This window comes from Drosophila innubila, chromosome X, assembly GCF_004354385.1.
Source record: "Drosophila innubila isolate TH190305 chromosome X, UK_Dinn_1.0, whole genome shotgun sequence".
Classification (NCBI taxonomy): Eukaryota; Metazoa; Arthropoda; class Insecta; order Diptera; family Drosophilidae; genus Drosophila; species Drosophila innubila.
Window position 1 is genome coordinate 33,324,261 of NC_047626.1, and position 26,039 is coordinate 33,350,299.

The 26,039-nt window shown below is 34.4% G+C and overlaps 1 protein-coding gene across 1 annotated transcript in view; it reads left to right on the forward strand.

Annotated features, from left to right (window-relative positions):
* The first annotated feature begins 812 nt into the window (after nucleotides 1-812).
* Nucleotides 813-26,039, forward strand: part of LOC117787410 (sushi, von Willebrand factor type A, EGF and pentraxin domain-containing protein 1) — a 51,933-nt gene continuing 26,706 nt past the window's right edge. The window contains exons 1-6 of the mRNA XM_034625931.1: nucleotides 813-958; nucleotides 11,836-12,098; nucleotides 12,161-12,635; nucleotides 13,431-13,583; nucleotides 13,800-13,949; nucleotides 25,445-25,621. Of these exons, the coding sequence (XP_034481822.1) occupies nucleotides 874-958; nucleotides 11,836-12,098; nucleotides 12,161-12,635; nucleotides 13,431-13,583; nucleotides 13,800-13,949; nucleotides 25,445-25,621 (1,303 nt within the window). The 5' untranslated portion in view covers nucleotides 813-873. The remainder of the gene's footprint in view (nucleotides 959-11,835; nucleotides 12,099-12,160; nucleotides 12,636-13,430; nucleotides 13,584-13,799; nucleotides 13,950-25,444; nucleotides 25,622-26,039) is intronic.

The window sequence follows — 26,039 nt, forward strand, 5'->3', positions numbered from 1 at the left end:
ATTAACGGGATAGGCGCATTTCTGACATCGATCATATTTGATTTAAGTAATGAATACTTGATTATTTTTTGGAGTGAAGAAATAATAGCTCTGAAATTAATTCCTGGTCCGCGCTCAGAATCATTAAAAGGTAAGATTTTCGACCTAAAATACATACATCTTACTTATGCATGCTGCATGTTTGTACATACGAGGGCTGTCGCAAAAGTGTCTGGCCTTAAAACTAAAAAAGTTAAAAAAAATTGGGACTTTTGACATATTTCCCAGCGATGTTCTAGCGAGAAAAGTAAAGGTCCTAAAACTAGGCTTTTACTTCTGACTCCACCTCTTTATTGTTGCCAATTCTTTTTCCACCGAGCCTCTTTTCATATTTGAAAATAGAAAGTAATCAGAGGGAGATAAATCTGTTGAAATGGGTAAGTGAGGAAGCAATAAATATTTTAGTTTTTGATCGACACACGCGGAAACATGACGATGACCAAATTTGTCCATTAAAAGCGACCAATCTTTGAACATAAGCTTTTAAAATACGGTACTTCCTCTGTTTAGTATTTTTATTTAACATTTACCTACACTAATAAGTTAGGTAGGCTACTTCTTGGACAGCCCTCGTATATCTCTAAAAAAAAAATGTATTTTTATATTATCAAAACACTTTTTTCCAACTTGCTATACATATATATATATTTATAGATATCTATGCATTTATATACATTACTACCACTACAGAAGTAGAAGAAGATGTTACAAGTACCATATAATAACTACAACAATAATCAACTGCCAAAAACAATAACATCAATATATTGCTTTTGCCACAATATATTGCCCATCACGGCGACACCTCGACTGGAAAGTGTTTTGCAAAGTGTCATGACTTTTGTAAAACATTTGCATATTCAATTCATAATGATGTTAATGATGATGATGTCGCTGATTATAGCCGGAAATTGTCACGGTGAGTTTCTAGCCTGCAAGTTTATAATTTATCATTTGCATTGACATTAAGATTAAACATAATTACAAACCCATCTTTATTATTGCAATGCTTCGGTAAATGTTTGAATTATAGCCGGTAACATTGTCGTCAATATACATATGTATATATATATATATACTTATATATATTTGCTTATTAGCGTAAAGCTAAAATCACTTTTCACGATTAAAAGGTTATCAATCATAGATCATAAATGGCTGTCAGCAATGTCTGCATTTCCGATAATCTCTAGTATTTTGTTCGTTGATGCAGGAAATGGTATGATACACTTTTTTTTTATATCAGAAACAATATATTTTTAAGTAGAAAATAAATGGTATATTGGTTTTATGAAATGTAAAAGAGACAGAAGGGGGCGAGGCAGACCCCATAAAGTGAATATATTCATAATCATTATCAACAGCCGAGTCGATGTAGCTCTGTCCGTCAGTATGAACTCGTCGATCTTAGAAGCGATCAGAGCTAGAGTCGCGAAATTTGGTGCGTACATAGGTTCCTGGATACCACACACAGTCAAGTATAATGGTTTTGTGAAATGTTACATGCAGGAAGAAGGGGAGTGGCAAACCCTTTAAAGTATATATGTATAGTAGGGTGCATCGATTTTTTCGCAAAAAAATAAATGGTAACCTAAATTCGAATATACGGTCAGCTACGGTGCAAAAAGTAATTTTTATGTACAAAGAAGCTCACCCTTTTTGCGCACAGTGCAGAATGTCAATTTTCGTGTTTTTTTTTAATTGAATTAATATTATTACTTCAAGTTTTTATATTAAACTTTATTTTTTCGTCACAAAATTGGATATCAGAAATATTGGGGATGGAATATGCTTTCATCACTAGAACTACCACGAACATAGTAATTAATTTTTGCGCAGCGCCGAATGTCAATTTTCGTGTTCTTTTTTTATTAACTTATATTTTTATTTAAAATTTGTATATTAAACTTAATTTTTTTCGTCACACAATTGTATATCAGTAGCTTTGGGGCTGGAAAATGCTTTCGTCACTAGACTTTAACGTCGTGTAAAGGTTTTTTTTGTAGGATATCAGAAACTTTTGCAATTGCTTTTTTTGACATTATATTATAACTATCGTTAATGCAGACAAATAATAAAATATGTAAATTTATTTGTTAATTTTCTTTCATATTTAAAAGAGTTGTTTTTCTTAATAATAAAGAGAACAAGGGGGCTCTGCCCCCTGCTCGTTTTGCTCACGGTGAGGTGTGGCTACAGTCGAGTACGCTCGACAGTAGGATACCCTGACCCCTGTTACTCTTCGATTTGATTTTCGACCAATTGTTCCTATGGCACTTATATTATATATGGAACCGATTTGAACCAAATCTGGTCAGAATGAACACAACCAACATAACAGTATATTCTATCAGTTTGTTTACGATAACGTAAAAAAACAAAAAACTTTTTCAAACTAAAACTTAATTTTAGTCTGATCATTCCTATGGCAGCTATATGATATAGTGGTCCTATTTAAAAATAAAAACAAAACTTGATCTGCCTATGGTATCCAGGAAACTACAAACAAAGTTTGAAGTCTCTAGCTGTTATAGTCTCTGAAATCGACGAGTTTAATCAGACGGACGGACGGACATGGTTCAATCGACTCGACTGTTGATCCTGATAAAGAATATATATAAACTTTGGGGGGTATTATTTTATTAAACTGAATTTTGTTCGTCACAAAATTGGATATCAGAAATTTTGGGGCTGGAAATTGCTTTCGTCACTAGACTTTTACCTCGTGAAGAGGATTTTTTTTTTGTGGGATATCAGAACTTTTTGCATTTGCTTTTGCTTTTGACATTGTAACTTTATCGTTAATGCAGGCAGATGGTAAAATATATAAATTTAGTGGTTGAATTTCTTTCATATTTAAAACAAAATGTTTTCTTTAATTATAAAGAAAACTAGGGTGATCACTCGCGTTGTTACAGTCGAGCATACTCTACTGTCGGAGACCCCGTACTTACTTTGACAAAAAAAATGTTCATACTAAGACTTGGATTTCGCCCGATTGGTCCTATGATAGCTATATGATAAAGTGGTTCGACTAGAACCAACTTTGGTCAGAATCTAAAGGTGTAACTTAAATGCATATTCTATTAGTTTGGTTACGATATCTCGTAAAACAAAAAAGTTTTTCATACTAAGACTTAATATTGGACCAATCCTATGGTCCTATGACAGCTATATGATATAGTGGTCCGATTTGATCCAACTTTAGTCAGGATATATAAAACCAAGTTAAATGCAAATTGTATCAGTTTGGTTGAGATATCTCATTTAACCAAAAAGTTTTTCGTACTAAAGCGTGATTTTCGACCGATAGAAGAATGTATTTATTCACTTAACAGGTTTTATCTTCCAAACCCCTCAACCAAAATTTATGTTTTATATACCAAAAAACGCGAAATTGTACGTACTACAACATATTTATTTAACAGAAGTCGTTAGAGCCGTTTTGTCAGAAATCGCCAAAATGTAAGCTATAAAACATTATATCACCTGTAAAATGTTACTTGAGTACTTTAGAGATATATAGAAAATATCTGTAGCTTTTATGGTTTGGAATCTGTTGAGGTTTCAATTTTACCGGGATTTAGCTTTTTCCCTCTAAACTAGTATTTTTTCAAAAAGTCGTAGAACAAACATTTCTAGATTTTTGAAATGGAATAGATCCCCATCATTACATTTAAGCTTCTTTAGCGCTTTGATGCAAATAGACAAACAGACAAACAAACTGACTTTTCATTTCATTTTGAGAATACCACTAAAATTTTAAAATTTATATATCTTTTGAACTAGTTGTCGGATTCGGGTCATCGAGGTATCAATCGACGCGTATTTTTATTTAGAAATTAAAAATTTTAAAATTAAATTTTACCAAAAAGCCCCAATGACTCAATAAGCTGCGATCATATAAATTTTTCCCCTCCCACTTACACCCCCGTATCTCATGACCCAGGTGAATTAGAAAAAGTTTTAGTATGCCATTTTGTAAGTTACGACTAAACCTTTCGATCAATATATAACTTGATCTGATCGGACAGTCGTAGCAAATTTTCCAACTTAGCTGTATATATTGTTAGTCGCCTTTCGCACCCTTCGTGATGCTTTCGTCACTAACGCGAACTGCCGTCCGCAGTGATAACCTTCTTTGAAAGTTTCAATGTCAAAAGCATATGAAATTCAAAAATTTCTGAAATCTTAATAAAAAAAACCTCTTGACGAGGTAAAAGTCTAGAGACGAAAGTCATTCCATGCCCCAAAATTTCTGATATCCAATTTTGTGAAGAACAATATTTAGTTTAATAAATAAATGTAAAACAAAATATATAAATTAAAAAAAATAAATTACATTCGTCACTACGTAAAAAGTAATTTTTAAGGTAATAAGAAGCTCAACCTTTTTTGAATAAATCTTTGTTTCGTCTATGGAGCAGCTCTGTATATCGTATATTTCCCTGCATAACAAGGCTTTACATAGGGTAGGTCCACGATCAACTTGCATTTTTAGTGAAAAAGCAAACTGATTTCATATACACTGACTTCGGTAAAGCCTTTGACTCTGTGAGCCATGACCTCTTAATATCAGGGGAGCGGCTAGTCATCTTGAGACAAATAAATAATTGAGGCCTTTTTTACAATACCTCAAAATAATGGTCTTTGGACCTTCATAGTACTAAATTCCTAAATGATATATATATATATAGTTTTCTCCACGGACCCGTCATTCCATGTTCATGACAAAGTCGCGATGTCGATGATTTCGAATCTTCGTTGGAAAGACAGCAAGAAAAACAATATAAAGCTTTTCATCAGTAACGGACAATGAAAGCGAGTCTGAGATACAAGTTTCTTGGGCGGTATCCTCGTCCGACGTTTCCTCTATGTTATTTGACTCTTCCTGTTTCGTGGAATCATTGTGCAGTGTGTTTTTGGGATTCAAAAGCAGCTTTAGGCTTACTTCAAAACGCGTCGAGAGTTCTTCGCCCTGATTGATTACGAAGTTCTTTGTCTCGCTTCAATTTTCTCTTTTCTGCTCCTGATAAATATTTTCGCTCCATCTGGTTTTATTTAAAAGTTGCAAGTTCTGGGTACAATTTATGTGCTATACATGCCGTACGTACTGTTTGTACTGCAAGGCCCACAATATATCTTCAAGTGATTAGTGAGTTCATTCAACAATAATTAAACATGCTTTATCACTTTCAATTGGTTTCCACTATATATTTATTTATTTGTACACATAAGCAATGATAAATATATCGCTTTTATTTTCGTTCAAACGGTTAAAATTTGCAGTATGACCAAAGTTTGATATGTCAAAAATGCAATAACTTTGGTGAGTTTTGTGCCCTGATAACTATTATTTTTAGCCACGGGGCCCAACTCTAATTCTATCGAATTCCAATATTCAAGAAAATATAAAGCAAACACCAACAAAATTTTTTTTTTGCTGTTACAGCATTTAAGAACATCCATCCGAAACCCTCGAAAGTGCGCAAATTGCAATTTTTGGTTTTTGCCTTACTGGGATTCCAACCTACGTTTACCATCGTAAATTCTTGGTGATGCTTTTCTTCATATATTGATTACACTAGGCAGCAGCCCAAAAGTTAAACGAATAAAACTCACTCTTTTTTGGATAGATTTGGGCCACAAATGACGAAAAACAATTTTTTTTATATGGCAGAGTTACTTTTTCTAAAAGCTAATGAATATATCCATAATTCATTCATATGCAGCCTTAGATTTAATCCCGTAGTCTTAGAGCTATCATTTTTTAAATTAAGAAAATTATGATTTCTTTCATGGCTATCTTTTTTGTTTTATCTTTTTTTACTTTAAAACTTCAGAAAAACTCGAAAAAAATTAGTTAAATTTTCGTTCTTATTTTATTAATTACGCGTTGTTTAAGATATGATTTAAAACGGCAAAATAATAGTATTTTATCTGTAGAGATGTTTTCTTTTCTATTTTTATGACTTCCTTATGGAGCAGCATGACCCAAGGGCGTACGCAGATATGGGGGCAGCTACTTAAGGCATATATTTGATAAAGTGAGCCGATTTGAATAAAATTTGTTTAAGATGTATTAGACATAGGCAGACACTTGCCAGTATTCACATATCACCACCAAATTTTATTATTAGTCTCATTTTTTTGCGAGCTACGCCCTGCCTGCTATCTGCCTGAAATTATAGGGAGTCTACATTCCAAATGTACGCCTAACTCTTACCATCTTTAAGATCTTTTAGTTCATACAAACAGAAGGACATAAGTATATCGACTCGGCTGTTGGCGCTGATGAAGAATATAATTACTTTGGGGGTCTGGCACGCCTCATACATGCCGAAAAAATTGTTTTGGCTCCCCATAATTTTCATCCTGCTTACGCCCTTGACATGACCTTTAGCATGAAAATTTTTTGTGTTTTTTGCGATACCTTAATCAATCTCACAGAATATCAATTTGTTGTTGTCTTTCACATTGTGACCATATTTGGTTTAAATCGGATTACTATATCATATAGCAGCCATAGAAGGGATCGGAGGTATCTTAACCAATCTCACACAATATCAATTTGTTGTTATTTTAAACATTTTGACCATATTTGGTTCAAATCGGTCTACAATATCATACAGCTGCCACAGGAGAGATCGGTTCTGAATCAGCCTTTGGTATGAAAACTTCAACTGTTTCTTAATATATATCATCCAATCTCGCATGTTGTGTACTTGGTAATGTGTTATATACCAAATTTGGTTCAAAATGGATCCACAATATCATCCATCTCCAGTATGAAAAACCTTCTTATTTTCTGAGATATTTCAAACAATCTCACAAATTGTGTATTTTATGTAATTAATTTTTTTTTCGAATTTTCCTTGAGTTTTAAAGTAAAACTAGTCGGAAAGGCTATACTCGAGATCCCGACCATAGGATACCCGTTATTTACTTCAATATATATGTATTAAAGTACTTTAAAGAAAATACTTGTTTTGCTCTGAAAACTTGTATTCGCCAGAACGGCCTACTTGTCCGATTTTGTCCGATCTTGATGCGATTCAGTGGTATAGTATATAATTCTAATATATAACGTTATTTATCACCAAAAATGTATTATCTTAAAAACCGTGGGTTTTTGCGATTTGCGGGGGCAAAGGGGGGCGTGGCTTAAATTTGTAACAAACTTGATCTGCGTGAGGTATATAGAAATCTGTGTGTCAAATATGGTAAAGCTATCTCCTATAGTCTCTGAAATCCCTTTGTTCAAGCAGACGAGCGAACGGAGGGGGGCGTGGCTTCAATTTGAAACAAACTTGATCTGCGTGGGATATATAGAAGTCAGTGAAAGAAAGTTTGGTATCTCTATCTCTTATAGTCTCTGAGATCCTTTTGTTCATACGGACGGACAGACGGAAAATTGATGGCTCTAAAACAACTGGTTTAAATCTAAGGCTGTGTATAAATGAATTATAGATATATTCATTAGCTTTTAGCAAAAGTAAAGCTTTTGAAAGTCGGTTTTGGCATTCACAAGTATTGATGACAAAAAAGGGCGCACCTCTAAAAAAAGTATGAAAAAAAGCCAGCTTTTTAAATAAATTTAAAAAATACTCTACCATAGAAAAAAAAGTGTTTCGTAGTTTGCGGCCCCAAATCTATCAATAAAAGTTGGTTTTGTTCGTTTAATAGCCAAAAAGTTCAAATTTGTTGCCTTGTATAATTGGCGAACCCACAAAAAAAGAGAAAAAGAACACATAAATTTAATAAGCGTTGCGGAAAGTCACAAATAATTTAAATAGTTTAACCTAGATTAACCGTGAACTTTAAAAAAAATCAAAACCAAACTGTCTGGCAACCCTGGCTATTTCTGAAATGCAAAACAAAATTTTCTGGGAACACAGGTTATTTTTGCCGCTCAAAAGCTGTCTGCTACATAGGCTTGCTGCTGTGTCATGTTATTGCTGATTTCATATTTCAGCTCTACGTAATATGTATATATACACTTAAATGGTAATATCTCGAGATAACGAATTTTTACAGATATATATGATATGTCAAAAAACGCGAATTTTTTTTTACTTTAACATTTTGTAGTTTGATAAAGATCTTGAATGTCAATATTTCTAAAATCTCTAAAATGTGAGACAAAAAACATTTTTTCACCTGTAAAATTTTTCCTGAACACTTTATATAAAAGTTCAAAGGTACGCCTAACAGCCCTCAAACTTACCTTTCTAAAGATATATAGTACATATCTGTAGCTGCTATTCTTTTAGCGTTTTTCCGCTAAACTAGCGGCTTTTTTTCAAAAGTCGTGGAACAAACATTTCTAGATTTTCGAAAAGGAATAAATCCCCATTATTACATCTAATATATCTCAACTAAACTCACAAAATATGTATATGAAAATCGTAATCTACGATGAATTCTAAGAATTGTCCGAGAAACCATGGGTCTAAAATGAATATCGAGCTTCCACTTTTTACGGAGAAGTTATACCTATTTCATATAATGGTAATTGTCTGTTAGGTGGAGCTTACCTTTAAAGCAAACAAAAAATTAAAAACACAAATAGAGGGGAATTATGATGAATTACTATTAAAATATTAATATTAAAATTAAGTTGACGGTCTCTTTCCAATTAAATTTTAAAATTAAAGCACAGTGAACTTTTTTATTGAAACTTCTAAAAAACTTGACAAAAGTGTTTTTGTTTACAGTTCAATCAAAACATGGGAACTCCGCTCCCTGCTCGCTTCGCTCACCAGCCCCGACTCGCCTCGCTCATGGTGCTACAGTCGAGCATACTCGATACTCCCATTTTTAATATAGCGAACAAAAGTTTTTCATACTAGTAAGACTTGATTTTCGCCCGATCGGTCGTATGACAGCTGACAGTATACCCATTTGAACAAACTTCGGAAATGTTGTATAAGACTAACTTAAATGCATATTCAGGCCTATTCCGAACTCCAAACATTTTCAAAAAGTAAAAACGAAATGAAAACGAACGTTCTACTATTTTCTGTTCCCAATTCCGACCGAAATGGACTTGGTTTTTACTCTTCGATCTCGGTTTCGAAAACGTTTCGATAGCAGTTAGTCATCGACCGTATCAGTTGTTTTAGCCAATGAAAAAGTAGAAATTGCTAAAAATAATATAAATTGCTAATTTAATTCTGCAAAATGCCGGCAGTTATGTATATTGGTTGCTTGCATTTTTTTTTTCTTATGCATGTGTTTGTTGATATCGACATGAACCAGAGTTGTCATGAATTCAAAAATAACAACTTTCAATCTTCAATTTTCCTCTTAAATCTGATTAGAAGTATTGAAAACTATTTTTCAAAATAAATTTTAAATATTTCATGTTAAATATAGCACATAGAATCTAAATTAGACTTCAATTTGTTGTTCGAATTTTATTTATCAATTGATTGCAAGAGCTAGTATCGATAACAAAAAGTAAAGTGGAATTCAGAACAGCTCGGTTTAGTCATTGCTGATCGGTTTTGTTTTGTATGCAATATTTTATAGATGTTTATGAAAATATTCTTTTAAAATATATTTCAACTTAAAACAGTTGAAGTAGTGTTGTTAAACGATTCAAAAAATGTTCAAGGTTATTTGAATTTTCAGTTTATTGTTTTAGCGAATTATTTTAATGCTTTATGTAGCATTTACTTTTGATTCCGCTCGCTCAAAAGCACACGTTTTGAAAACGACGATTCTTGTCGAATCGCGGATTTCGGAACAGCAATCAACTCGATTTGCGGCAATTCCAATCGTTTTCGGAATGCGAAACATGCCCGAATATACCATTTTTTTTGTAAAAGAAACGAATAATTGTACTTGGCAGAAAAGTTCGATATTTGGAGTGCAAAAGCGAATCTGTGAGTTTGGTTAAGAAATTGAAAAATTAAAACGTTTTTCATATCAAAGGTTAGTCTGAAACCGACGTTCATATGGCAGCTATTTTATATAGTCATCCGATTTAGACCAAATTTAAACAGGGTGTAACATTTAGTAAAAAAGACATTTTCTGTGAGTTTGGTTGGGATAGTTAGAAAAAAAATAGTTTGTTTACTAAGAGATAATTTCCATCCAAATGTTTCAATGCCAAATTTGTTAAGCGTCATAGCCTAAAATGTCATTAACCTCTTTTGATCCTAATTTGCAAATTTTCGAATAAATCGCATTTAAAAATGCAATTTTGCTTGTGCAAGGGGCGGGAGGTTAAGGTGGGGCCCAATTAACACATTTATTTTTCCAAAAATTTTTGTTTAATAAAGGTAATATTTATACAAAATTTTAAGTGCTTAAATTTACTATTAGAGTTTTTGCCAATACATCGAATTTTTTTCAGAGCCAAATGGGGAGAGGGCGGTCCAAATTATAAATTCCACTTTAGTCTAACTAACATAAATGCCTAAAAACGTTTAAGTCCCTGGCTTTATACTTAGAGTTTTTGTCGCCTAAATCAAAAAACCGTCCAAAGTGCATTCTTAACAAAGTTGAGATATGCAGAATTTTGAGAAATTTCATTTTTCGAAATATTAAGTCCGAGTAAATACGCAAAACGAGAGAGGCAATAAAGAGTTACTACCGGACTAAAAATAATTACTAAAATGTTATTTTTTTCATTTGTCTGTGTTTTTAAAGTCGATTTCAAAGTATTAGTATTATATTTGATAAGTGGGAAAATAACAATATTTTTGTGACTAATCGCTTGCAAATTAAATACAAAAAAATTCAATTATTTTGCCCGCCAAAAAATGTAAGTTGTGTGACAACCCTGCGATCATATCCGCTGCTTAGTCTCTTATTCGATTGCTTGTGAATGGCAAATTGGTTTGCTTACATTTGTAAAGTGCTTAAGTGAAGTAAGAAAATTCAAAAGATGCCTCTTGCAAGATGGCTGGTCATTGATTTCTTGCGGAGGGAACAGTTGGCCAAGAAAAGGATCGATCGCTGTTTTCTTCGAAGCACATCGGATCCACTATCGACTGACAGCACGTATGCGTTTTTTATGTCGATTATGTACAAACACAAAAAAATTATAGCTATTTTTATTTTAGACAGGTTTCGATATAACTACCGTGTCGACAGAAGACTTGCCATCTCTTTCTCACTTTTTGTAAACAACCCAGCTCTTCTTCTTACTAAAGACATTAACACATACCACAAACACTGCAAAAGTTGTCAATTAGTGAAAAAGAGAAGTGCTGCATTATCTTATTTTAATTCACATTTAACTCTTCACTGCTAAGAGCTGTAATTTTGTCAACTTAAACTAATATTTTTTTATGTTCATTTAATATAAAAAAAGCAATCAAAATACCATATTCAAGGCTCCGAATAATTTTAAATTAATTCGAAAGCTAGGTTCCATCTCGCTTGCTCGAGACGCTTTTGTGGGTCTCGAGATTTTATAGACATTTTGTAAAATTAGAAATCATGAATTAAAACCTATGTTATATTGAAATGTGTTAATAAAGAAAGTTATGAAATTGAATGATCTTTCCAAAACAGTAACACTTTTTATGCATAACAAGCTTTATATTAGTAAACTTGATCAAATCTCCGGCCAAAATTATGGAGATTTAAAAATCATCTTGAACTGGGGTCTGTGTCCCCTAAAGCTCCTAAAGCTGATTTTTGGTTGGTTTTCGGTTGGTTTCGATTTTTGTGGCACTTCTGTATAATTTTGGAAAATAAATATGACATTAAGTTAAACGGAAGAACATTTAATATTTAAAATTAAAATAAATAAATGGTGTTATTTTCATTTCATTTAAGTTTGTGGTCCTCCAGCGGTTCCTCTTAATGCAAAGGTACGCACAGTGAACGGTGAAACTGGAATATCGGAGGCTCATTACACATGTGATCCTGGCTATGAGCTATTTGGCTCGGCAACAATAAAGTGTGATGCACGCACCGGCTGGGAACGGGAACTACCATTCTGTGGCGTCAATGTAGCATACCGCAAGCCAGTTAATCAAAGCTCCTACACTCGCAGTGGCCCTGCTAGTTACGCAAATGATGGAAAAGCTGGTAATAAGGTAACAAACAAAATGTTATCCAGAAAATTTTTCGAGAATACAATAGGAAAATATTCTTCCAGAATCCGGATGGTCAGGAGTGCTCGGAAACACAAAAGGAGCCGTCACCTTGGTGGCGGGTGGACCTTTTGACACCACAGGCGGTTCATGTGGTCCGCATTACGACACGCGGCTGTTGTGGACATCAGCCACTGCAGGATCTAGAGATCCGTGTGGGCAACAGTAGTGCAGATCTTCAACGTAATCCGCTGTGTGCTTGGTACCCAGGTACACTAGACGAAGGCGTTGTGAAGACCTTCACGTGTGCAAGGCCGCTGGTTGGTCAGTACGTGGCCATTCAGTTGGTTGGGGTTGAAGGCAGCCTAAGCCTCTGCGAAGTGGAAACATTCACTAATGATGAATTTTCCGTTGATCGCTGCCTGAGCCCAAAAATTGGTGTTGATACCGTGGTGACGACATTTTCCAAAACATGTTACGACTTTCATATCACGAAAGGAGAAAGCTTCGAAAAAGCTCAAACCATTTGTAAGCAAACAGGTAAATAGCAACAATGAAAACACATAACCGACAATCAATAATAACACAGCCACACAAAATAAAAGTAATGCTCTGACCTGGAGGTCTCACTATGCTTACTATTTGGATTTTGGGTCGCTGAATCCGAAGTCCATTTTGCTCCAGCACGTCAAGCTTTCGAAATAACCCCAAAAATCAAATATGGTGGACATTTTGTTGAAAAATTCATCGGACTCGCTTGAAGCTCGTTACCCGGGGATTTTTGGGGTCGCTGATCACGAATATGAAGTCAATTTTTAAAAATTCAAAATGGCGGATGCAATATGGCGGACACTTTTTTGGAGGTTTTTGGGGCTGCCGATCACGAATGTGAAGTTAAATTTTAAAAATTTAAGATGGCGAGTTTTTAAAAAGAACGTATTTAATGGACCCGCCATTTTGAATTTTTAAAATTTGACTTCTATTTCGTGATCAGCGACACCAAAAGCCCCCGGGTAACGAGTTTTACACGAGTCCGATCATTTTTCATAAAAGTGTCCGCCACATTCGATCCACCATTGTGAATTTTTACAAATTGACTTCATATTCGTGATCAGCGACCCCAAAAATCCCCAGGTAACGAGCTTCAAGCGAGTTCAATGCATTTTTCAAAAAAGTGCTTGCCATATTGGATTTTTGGTTATTTCGAAAACCTGACGTGCTGGGCCAAAATGGACTTCGGATTCGGATTCATCGACCCAATATCCATATAGTAAGCATAGTGAGACATAGTTGTGTGGCTGTGTAATTAATGACATGAACACCTTTCTGTTGCAGGCGGTGACTTGGTGCATGATTTTCGAGGCGCGACAAGTCAATATATATTGTCTGAATTGGAACGCCGAAAATCAGAACTAAAGCCCCAGTTAGTTTGGATTGGCGCACAAAAAGAACCCGGAATAACATCCCGCACTTGGAAGTGGGTGAATGGTATGAACATCTATATATATTTATAAGCATGAAGTGCTGTGTATTGTCTGACTCAGGAAAATAGTTGCAATATAAGTCTTTATTTTTCCATTTTCAATGGAAAGGTTTTTTAAAAGTGTTCAATGACTGTTTCGTTTGACCAAATTTTTTTTTTTAATACAGAGTATAAAAACACGCAGGTAATATATTAAAAAAATCCACATGTATTCTTTCTAGGCGAACTTGTTGTGAAGCCAGCCTGGGGGAAGGATCAGCCAAATAATTACAATGGAGAGCAGAACTGCGTTGTCTTCGATGGTGGCCGAAATTGGCTCTGGAATGATGTGGGATGCAATCTGGATTATCTTCATTTTATTTGCCAACACTGTACGTTCCCATTGATTTTCCGTTAATACACTGATTTTATTTAAATACTTTGATTTTGCATCTATGCATCGGCAAGATTTACCGAAAGTGAAAATATTTAGCCTGTTCTAATTTCATTGTAAAAATATTGAATTCCCCTTGGAAAAAGATTATCACTGCAGACGGCAGTTCGCGATAGTGACGAAAGCAGTTTGAAAAGTGCCAAAGGCGACTAGCAATATATACAGCTAATATTGACAATTTGCTAAGACTGTCCGATCAGATAGAGTTATATAGCGATCGAAAGGTTTAGTCCTAACGTACAAAATGGCGTACTAAAACTTTTGCTAAATCACCTGGTTCATGAGATAAGGGGGTGTAAGTGGGAGGGAAATAATTTTATTGATTGCAGCTAATGGCGCGGATGGGGCCTTTTGGTAATTTTTTTTTTTCTTAATTCTTATCAAAAATAAGCGTCGATTGATACCTCGATTACCCGCTAAACTAGCGGGGATGGGGATGGGGGATTTATTCCGCTTCAAAAAATCTAGAAATATTTCCTCTACGACTTTTTGAAAACCATAAAAGCTACAGATGTGTCCTATATATCATTAGAAAAGTGAGTTTGAAGGATTTTAGGCGTACCTTTAAACTTTTTTTCTAAAGTACTCAGGTAACATTTTACAGGTGAAATAAGATTTTTTAGCTTACATTTTTGCGATTTTTGAAAAATTTACACATGACATCTTTATCAAATTTAAATATTATATGTTATAGTTTTGGTATATTACACATATCTGTAATAATTCGTTTCGACAAGATATGACTAATTAAGTTTATATATACATATCGAGCCCTATTTGCATAAGTAACGTAAGCGCCAAAAAGCAAATTTTACAGGAGAGAGTAATTTTGAGTAATCGTGTGTCGTGTTTCGTCTGCCGCTTGTCGCTATCGTTATAATTGACAGGTAAATATCTTTGTAAATATATACAATAAAAATTTAATGTTTTGTGTGCAGATGCTGTTGGTAATTATGAACACATTTGCATCAAAAAACAAATTTTGGAAAAATGGCGCTTACGTTATTTATGCAAATAGGGCTCGATATTACTAAGAGTTAAAAGATGACGGTTGCAATAAAATGTCATATCAGCAAACCTATGTAGCAGACCGCTTTTGCTCGGCAAAAATAACCAGTGTTCCCCGAAATCTTTGTTTTGCATTGCAGAAATAGCCAGTGTTGCCAGACAGTTAAGTTTATTTTTATTTTTAATTCGGACTTAAAGTAGTTTAAATGAATTAAATTAGTTGTGCCTTTGTGCAAGGCATATTAAATATATGTGTTATTTTTCTCTTTATTTTTAAAGAAACAATTTTTCTTTTTAAAATAAAAGAAATTCAAATAAATTTATTATATGTCTGCATTAATTATAAAGTTACAATGTCAAAAGCAAAAGCAATTGAAAAAATTTCTGATATCACACAAAAAAAACCTCAACACGAGGTAAAAGTCTAGTGACGATAGAAAATTTAAGCCCCAAAATTTCTGATATCCAATTTTGCGACGAACAAAATAAATGTTAAAATAAATATTTTAAATCAAAATATAAATGAATACAAAATAAGCACGAAAATTTTCATTCGGCACTGCGCTTTAATAAATCTTTTATGCTTGTGGTAGCTTACCCTTTTTTGCACACAGTGCAGAATGCCAATTTTCGTGTTTATTTTGTATTTATTTGTATTTTAATTTAAAATTTTTATATTTAAGTTTATTTGGTTCGTCACAAATTTGGATATCAGAAATTTTGGGGTTGAAATATGCTTGCGTCACTAGACTTTTACCTCGTGTTGAGGTTTTTTCTGTGTTCAAAATGCTTACTCCAAATCTAAAAATCAATTCATAATAACATTAAGGCAGGATACCATGCTCTCAAGCATTTGGAAGCCTTTCGGCACGTTGAAGCTGAAGGCATTAAATTTTAGACTGATTGCTCCAATGACAGCTATATGATATAATCAACCGATTTGCTTAAAGTTTGGTCGGAATACATAGGACCAACATTAATGCATATTCTGTCAGATTGAGATACATCAAAAAATAAAAAAGGTTTTCGTACTATATCTTGGTTTTCCACCGATCATTCCAAAGCCAGCTTTAAGATAATGTGAACCTATTTAAACAAAATTTCAGGATGTTTACAACTGCATTATCGATATCAGTAATTGAGATATCTCGACAAACAAAAATGTTTTTCGTTCCTATGGCAGTTACATGATATAGTGAACCGATTTTAACCAAATTTTGTCAGGATGCTTCAGACCAACTTAAATGCAATATCTGTCAGATTGGTTCAGATATCTTCAAAACCAAAAAATTTTTTCGTACTACTATGTGATTATCGACCGACCGTTCCTATAGTAGCTATATGATAAAGTGAACCATTTTAAACTTAATTTGGCCAGAATGAATAAGACTGCATTATCTGTCAGATTGGTTGAGATATCTCAAAAAACAAAAAAGTTTTTCTTATTAAAACATGATTTTCGACAGACCGAAAAATTAATACATTCAGTTAACAGGTGATATCTTCCAAAACCCTCTTCCAAAAGTTATATATAATGTGCCTAAAAACGCGAAATTTTACGTATTTCAACATTTTGAATAAGTTAAAATCGTTAGAGCCGTTTTATCATAAATTACAGAAAATATAATCTTAAAACCTTATTTCACCTGTAAAATTTTAGCTGAGTACTTTCGAAAAAAGGTTAAAGAAGCCCCTAAAGGCGCTTCAAAATACCTTTCGAACGATATATAGCTTCTATGGCTTGGAAACTGTTGGTGTTTCAATTTTAGCATGGCTTAACGTTTTCCCGCTAAGCTTGCGGTATTTTCAAAAAAGCGTAGAACAAACATTTCTAGAATTTAAAAAATGAATCCACATCGTTAAATCTAAGGTGTTTTTAGCGCTTTGATGCAAACAGACAAATAAACAAACAAACTGACTTTTCATTTTGGAAGGCCACTAAAAATTTTTAATTTAATTATCATTTGAACTAGTTGTCGGATTTGAGTGATAGAGGTATCAATCAACGCGATAAGAATTTTTAAAAAATAAAAAATTTTACCAGAAGGCTTACACGGCCCCATTAGCTGCAATCATTTCAATTTTTCCCCTCTCACTTACACCCCCTCTCTCATGAACCAGGTTAGTTAGCAAAAGTTTAAGTAAGCTTTTTTGTAGAATTAAACCTTTCGATCGGTATAAAGCTCGATCTGTTTGGACAGTCGTAAATTTCCAAATTAACTGTATGTATTGCTAGTCGCCCTTCGCACCTTTCGTGCTGCTTTCGTCACTAGCGTGGACTGCCGTCCGCAATGTATATTTTAGTTTGATTTGAAAGACAACAGCAACAACAACGCAGGCAGAGCTTGAGAGTTAAGCAAAAAGCTTTTGCGTCGCACAAATAACTAGTGTTGCCAGACAGTTTTGCTTTGTTTTGCGTTGCAGAAATACCTCGTGTTGAAATACAGATTTTTTTTGTTTTCTGACAATGCGGACTTAAACTAGTTTAAATGAATCAAACTAGTTGTGTCTTTCTGCAACGCATATTAAATTTATGTGTTCTTGTTCTCTTTATTGTTAACCCGAATATTCTCAGAGTTACCATATGGCAACACGCAATAGACATTTACTAAAACTTCATTTTTAGACAACATATTAACATTAAATTAACTTTAATATGATACTCTAAGAGTAATTTGTTGTCTCTAACCGATAAAATGTTGATTGAAACAATCTCTTGAAGTTAGCTGATCGTGCTACCATATGGGAATAGGGTACAGGTTTTTTCTATACATTTTCATCGCGTTTTTGTACTGTTTTGTTCATAAAATATGATTGTTCCTATGGCAGCTGTATGATATAGTAAGCCGATTTGAACTAAATTTGGTCAGGATGTATGAAACCAACTTAAATGAATATTCTGTGAGTAAGGTTAAGATATCTCAGAAAACAAAAAACAAAAAAGTTTTTCATAATATTTGAGTTGTTTGGTTGCTTCTACATCTGCATTTGTTTCTGTTCCTTTTGCTGTTGTTTTTGTTGCTAGCTGCCTTGTTGCTGTTGATGTTGGCCATAACAATATGCCTGTTGCTGTGGCCGCTGTAGCTGCAATTTAGGCTGCAGCGCACCCACCGATCCTCTCGCCGCCAAAATTTATTTTCAACAATTAGTGATGGGTATTGCTATTTATTGATGCAAAGAAGCGATACTTATGCAAAGTAAATATCACTGCGTTAGTGACGAAAGCAGCACGAAGGGTGCGAAAGGCGACTAACAATATATACAGCTAAGTTGGAAAATTTGCTACGACTGTCCGATCAGATTGAGTTAAATACCGATCGAAAGGTTTAATCCTAACTTACAAAATGGCATACTGAAATTTTTTCTAATTCATCTTGGTTATGAGAGGTGGGAGGGGAAAAATTTATATGATCGCAGCTTATGGAGCCGTTGGGGCTTTTTGGTAAAAATACGCGTCGATTGATACCTCGATGACCCGATTCCGACAACTGGTTCAAAAGATAAATAAATTTGAAATTTTTAGTGGACTTATCAAAATGAAATGAAAAGTCTGTTTGTTTGTTTGTCTGTTTGTATCAATGCGCTAAAAAAGCTTAGATGTAATGATAGGGATCTATTCCTTTTCGAAAATCTAGAAATGTTTGTTCTACGACTTTTGATAAAACCGCTAGTTTCAGTTACCAAACCATAAGCAACCGATATGTTCTATATATCATTGGAAAGGTGTGATTGAGGGCTTTTATGCGTACCTTAAAACTTTTTTTTCTAAAGTACTCAGGTAACATTTTACAGGTGATATAATGTTTTTAAGCTTACATTTTGGTGATTTCTGACAAAACGGCTCTAACGATTTCTGTTAAATTTTAATATGCTGTAATACGAACAATTTCGCGTTAAAATTATAATTTTTGGTTGAGGTGTTTGGAAGATATTAACTGTTAAGTGAATAAATACATTTCTCTACTGGTCGAAAATCACGTTTTAGTACGAAAAACTTTTTGGTTTAATGAGATATCTCAACCAAACTGATACAATATGCATTTAACTGGGTTTTATTTATTTATTTATTGTCAAACTATAAGCAGCCGACACTTAACTATACATTAAAATATTACTGTGTAATGTAAATGTAAATATAAATATTCTGGGAGTATCTAAAATGAAAAAGAAAAAGCTTGGTCCAACATTTGTTGCAAGGATTGGGGAAAACCCAGAAAAACCCAATCAGACCAAGATAAAATTAGAGATTAGTTAGTTAGTAAGATTAGTTAGAAATACTTATATAGAGGCTATCATAGTAAACGAAGAACACTCGAAACTAATCGTACGGTATAGATTGTTATAACCAACACACAGAATACGAAAAGGTTCATGCAAGGCCCAGTTAGTGGTGCAATGCTGAAGATACAGAGGATTAAAGTTACGAGTTAATCTAAAGGTATGTTGAAAGTAATTTCTTCCATCAAACTAACTGAGTGTACTTAACCCTGTAGTAATTTATGGACTCCAAGCATAATTCTACGATTAGTAAGAGAGGGATGATTGATTAAGCGAAGTCTTCTAGAGTATAAAGGCATCTGAATTTCTGATTTCCAGCTCAAGCCGCAAAGAGCAAATATTAAGAATTGTTTTTGAACCGATTCTATCCTGGCACGATGTGATTCGTATTGAGGGGACCAAATGCATGACCCATACTCAAGAATCGGGCGAACAAGATATCTATATAAAAGCCTAGTAATGTAAGGATCATCAAATTCCTTGGACCATCGCTTAATAAACCCAAGAACTGCTATTGCTTTATTGACTGCAACAGCAATATGTTAATCGAACTTCAGTTTATGATCTAGAATTATACCCAAATCATTTACTGAGCGTTTAGAATCAATTTCGGAATCATTTAAGCATTCCAAGATAATGCCATTAAGTAAATACTGACAATTATGCCGGAAGGATCTGTAGAAAGTCATTTCTTTACATATTGATCTACTTAAATTTAGAAAATTAGCTTGACACCAAAGAAACAGTGCGTTTAAGTCCGCTTGCAAAAACCCATCAGAGAAAGGTTCACTATAGGTTAAACAAAGCTTGACGTCATCCGCATACATGAGTGCACGTGAGTGAGATAGAACAGTTGGAAGATCGTTTATAAATAACGTAAATAAAAATGGGCCAAGATGACTACCTTGCGGTACTCCAGACGTAGCTTTAATGGATTTTGAAAATGAAGTCTTGAAACTAACTCTTTGAGTTTTGTTACTTAAATAATTGGATATCCAAAGAAGAAGATTATTCGGAAAGCCGAGAAGATCAAGCTTATGAATTAGTAGTGAGTGATTTACAGAATCGAAAGCTTTACTAAAATCCGTATAAATAACGTCAGTTTGTATCTTTTTGTTGAACGCTTTAATCACAAGAGAAGTAAACTCAAGAAGGTTAGTGGTTGTCGATCTACATCTCATAAACTCATACTGAGAAGGGGAGATAATAGAACCACATAAATGTTGAAGATGAGAAGTTATTATTTCCTCAAGCAACTTCGGAATTGCAGAAAGCTTTGCAATACCTCTATAATACTGAACGTCGCACTTAATACCCTTTTTGTGAAGAGGAATAATATAAGATTCTTTCCATAGATTTGGAAAAGATGAAGAGTCAATTGACAAAGTAAATAACTTATGTAGCGGTCTACACAAGGAATCCGCACAGTACTTTAATACGGAACCAGGCACACCATCAGGACCTGGTGTATGTACTGGCTTAATTAATTTAAGCTCACAAATAAGCGAGCTCTCTGTGATTGCGGGACTGTACATAAAGCTTATACTGTTCAGCATGTAAGGGTAAGAGTGACCAGCATGGGGACTACTCGTAGAGTATGTAGTTTGAAAAAAGTCGGCAAACAAATCGGCTATGGATTGGTCAGAAATAGCGTGAACGTTATTAAAGGTGAGAGACCAATGGGTAAATCCTAGATACAATGATATCGGAAGAATCCAATACAAATAGCAGGTCGAGTGTCCTGTTAATAGAATTTCGAACTGGATTGATCTGAGCCAACGACAGTTCTGAGAGACTATCTATAAAGCTATTGGAATTATCAGGAATAAGTAAATTCGAGTCATTTAAAGCGATCCATTTAACATCGGGCAGACTAAAATCACGCAAGACAAAGAGCAAGTCAGTGTCAGAAACTAAAGATGATATATATTTAATATCGTTTAGATGAGTATCATATACTGTCTCATCAGCAGGGGGTGGAATTTAAGAACATGTTAAATAAATATAAAATTTATTGAAAGATTCTTTTACACAAATGAACTCAATGTCCGAATAAAAAGTGGTTGGAATCGGCTCCGAAGGGAGATTGGAGTCAACAGCCAACAGTACTCCACCTCCAATTCGAGTAATACGATCGCATCTATATGTTGTTTATTTAGAAGAAAGAATAGAAAAATCTGATGTGGCAGGTTTGAGCCAGGTCTCAGTTAAAGAGATGATGTCAAAGTCAAAGGAATGCTGTTTAGAAATAGTCTAGATAGAGGAAATTTGTTTTTTGAGACTACGTTTGAAGATATAACAGGTAAAGAGGCGCCATCACCTTATGTCGGGTTCCGATCTCTCCTTCGATTTGCATTTCCTTTGTACTCAGCCACAAAGATATGTTCAGGCCAAAAGTGTGTTTGACAAATATTTGCAAAAACACTTTCTGAGCACGATATTTTAAATGATAAGATTTCCCTGGGGTAAATAAAATTAAATTTATCCACCGAAATATCAGCACCTTGTATTTCGTTTTGGACATAAGCCTTAACATCATACGAAGACTGATATTTAGAAAGCCTAGAGATAAAAACATGTCTCTTAGGATTCGGAGGGGGAATGCCTTGGAGGGGCATTGACAGGCGAGGCGGTACGGTAGTCAGTGGATTGACTGCCGTACCGGCTGGCGTGACATTAAGATTTACACCAATGGATACAGATGTTGATTGTGAGGCAGATATTTCATGTGGGTTATGGTGAGTCCTAGCATGTTGAGGTATTAAATTGGTTGATTGAGAAATGGAATTTGTATTAGATTGCTGCAGATCCAGGTCTGATTGCGGGATCGATAAGGAAGTCTGCGCATAGCGCGAAGCAGAGCTATTCTTTTTCCGTTTAGGTTGCTCAGTCAATAATGGCGAATTACTGAACAAGTTCTCCATATCCGAAAAAACCACATTTGCTTTATGAAAAAGCTTCGATAAATTCTTAAAACTTTTTTTGGTTTTCTCCATATATTTGCAAACTTGCACCTCAATGTCCGGCAGGTTTCACAACGCCATCTCAAACCAATGTTTTTCTCAAGATAATCTTTGACTTTAGTTGTTAAACCAACACACTTTAAATGATAAGTCCGGTCACAGAAATAGCAAGCAGTAAACTCTTGCCTGGAATCAGTAGATCACAGTAGATCACAGAAAACGACAAAAACAATGCTTGGTTACAAACCGACGCAGAATGTAAACAAAAGCAACACAAAGATAGAGTGAGAGAGCTAGCTAACGGAGAAATAGGCTTAACGCACGAACAAAAACAATTCGCTTGCGCTTGCAATGCTTAAGACGTTGTTAAGTGAGAGTGCAACTAAGCACACTGGGAGCGAGAAAGCATGTTGACTTAATGTTAAATACCCAAACAAAAACAATGTACTTAGCAGCAGATCAAGTAGAGAGAAAGGAAAAATTAAACAATAACAAATATATATGCACAAATGGATACACACATAAGATTTGATATTTTTAACTAAATAAAACACTGCAAATGTACCAAAAATGTAATATAAAACACCAATCAAAAGGGTAACACAATAACGCACATATATGACGATACATATATATTAATGGGTTGTTAATATTCACAAAAACTAATAATTTCATAGAGCACAGAAAAAAACACGACTGGACACAGAGAGAGTTATTGTGTTAGAATTGATGCCAATTTTCGCTTTTTTTTATTAGTTTATATTTTTATTTAAAATTTTTAGATTAAACTGAATTTTGTTCGCCACAAAATTGTATATCAGAAATTTTGGGGCTGGAAATTGCTTTCGTCACTAGACTTTTACCCCGTGAAGGGGTTTTTTTTGTGGGATCGATATGACATTCAAAGCAATGTATCGATAAGCATACTGAATGCGGCATTTATTCATTAACAATTCACAAACAATTCGGTTTATTTAGCATTCATTATATTAATTTGAAAAACACAACTATCAATTTAAAGAAAATTATTTTTTGGTGTAAATAAATGTCTTTAACAACTGCTAAGCAAATATGTTATGCTGCAGCCCTAAGTTTAGTTTTCCTTGGTTTTAACAAAAACAATTAACAACAAAAATACGGAATGTAGCAACACATTATTTTTGATAAGAAAAATTTAAAAAAGAAAAAACTATTTTATTTAAATCATTCTATTAACACAGCCTGTTGCAGCCCTTTGAGATTTTGTGCGAGATTAGCACAAAAGAATAACAATGATAAAGCTGCATAACAAACAACAACAAAAATGCAAAATGATGCAATATTTTATTTTTGATTTTAAAAAATAGTAAAAAAAAATAAATTAAAAAATAAAATCTAGCTTGGTCTGCCTGAGTTTGAACCCACGTAACCGTGTGCGTGAGTCTACGACCAAACGCTGCTATATGTAAATCAAAATAGCCGCGAACTTTGACATCGAATTTAATGCTTGTATAGGGCGAATTTGCCAAAACGCCGTCTTAAACACCGATGAATTTGTCATATCTGTGCTGTGTTAAAATTTCAAGCTTGTATCTTGAGCCGTTTGGCCGGTACAATGCTCAGTCAGTTGGACAAACAACTTAATATACATAGATGATATAGGTATTACCTGACGCTACCTGTTTAAATTTTCTAAATCGAAAGTGTGGGTGTTACAAGCTTTCAGTTAGTGTGAAACCAAATGAAGACTAATTACAGAACATATTCTGTCATAGTCTTTAGTTCTGAGTGTACTCCTCATAGCTGGCAAGCTAGTACCAGTTGAGAATTCTAAGAAAGCGAGCGCAAGGAGGTTAGTAGTACTTATACTATACTGTGTTTGACAGAATGCATGTAACAGGCAGAAGGGGACTTGACGGACCCCCCAAAGTATATATATTCTTGTCCGTCTGTCTGTCTTCTGTCCGTCTGCTTGAACGCGTCGATTTCAAAAACCATAAGAGCTGGTGACTTCAAACTGATGTAGGGTCCTGGATACCATAGGCAGATCAAGTTTGTTTTTATTTTTAGATCGGACCACTATATCATATATAAAATTTGCATCTGGGCTGGTTTTGGTGAAAATCGGTCCACTATAACATATAGCTGCAATAGAGACGTTACATCGAAAATTAAGTCTAAGAATAAAAAAGTTTTTTGTTGTTCGAGATATCTTAACCAAACATTTAACTTGGTTTTGTCCATTCTGACAGAAGTTCGTTCAAATCGACAGACTATATCATATAGCTGTCATAGGACCGATTGGTCAAAAATCAAGTTTTAGTATGAAGAAGTTTTTTGTTTTTTGAGATATTTTAACCAAACTGTTAGAATATAAATTTAAATTGGTTTATACATGCTAACCAAATTTGGATCAAATCGGTTCACTGTATTATATATTTGGAACAATTATTTACAAATTTAATACAGCGCTCTGCAAGGGCCTCAAATCTTCTGCGTCCCAAGTATCTAAGTGTCTGAACCACGGCATCGTTTAGTCTACACCAGCGGTGGGCAAGGAACTTGCAATCGTGAGCACTACAACAACATCTACAACAAACACAACTTCTGAAGTCATAAATTAAAGCGATATAAACACATTTATGACTCTGTGCGTCGTGACAAAAAATCTGTGTGGTTGTTGTTGGTTTTGACAAACCAAAACAATTATACACTAAAAGAAGTTCTAATTAATTTTATTTGCAAGTTGAACGCTTATTATGTGGTAAAAACCAAAACGCGTCAAAACCAACTTTACTTTTTCACACAGTGTACAAGACGCTGCTGAAGTCATAAATTATAGCAAATGAACACAGCCGAAACTTGAGCATTTGCTGTGTGTTTGTTGTTTAGTTTAATTGGGGGTCATAAATGATTTGCGCGCGGCGTCAAAAGTTGTTGTTGTATTGTCGAAAATCTCGAGCAAGCCAATTTACCGGTTTGAGCTTTGTGAGTAGCGCGAGCAAGGGCTTGCCCACCGCTGGTCTACCCCTTTAGTAAGTCGTCTGTCGCTTACTTTATAATTAACAGGCAAAATCTTCGTAAATATATACGAAATTTAATATGTTGGGTGCAGTTGCTGTTGGTATTTATGAACAAACAAATTTCGGAAAATAGTCTCTTGCGTAATTTTTGCAATATTTATAATTATAATTTTATTTTTTAGCACCTTTATCCTGCGGCTCGCCAGATGCACAGCTCAACACAACTGTGTTGGGTAAAAAATTCACATTGGGCGAGAAAATACAGTACGAATGTCCAACGGGTCATTCGCTGATAGGCTACGCACAGCGTGAGTGCAAAGCCGATGGTACATGGAGCGGATTAGCGCCCAGCTGCAAATGTGAGTATCAGCTTAAGGCAGTGTGAGACACAAACTCAATCACATTTTTACTTTGCGTTTGTGTATGTAACAACAGACACAACGCGTGTAAAAAGAGGGAAAAATATGCTTGTATTGGTGACGGCCTCTGCGTAATACACTGTTTGTGTGAGGCAGCGCTGCTTCAGACGGACAGCCTATGCACCGTGCATGCGACGCGATTTACACTGGCTTAAGGAAGTTATAAAATATTAGACGTAATGTAAATACAAGCAGGGAATCAAACCGAAACAAATAACGGTTCCTGTTTCGGATCTGGTACGTCCCAAAACAACTATTTTGGTAATAGGTTCTATTTCGGAGTTTTCCTTTCGATTCCGTTATAAGTACCGGTACGTAGCGGTACAAGAATAAATTTAAAAAAAAATTAAATGTTACT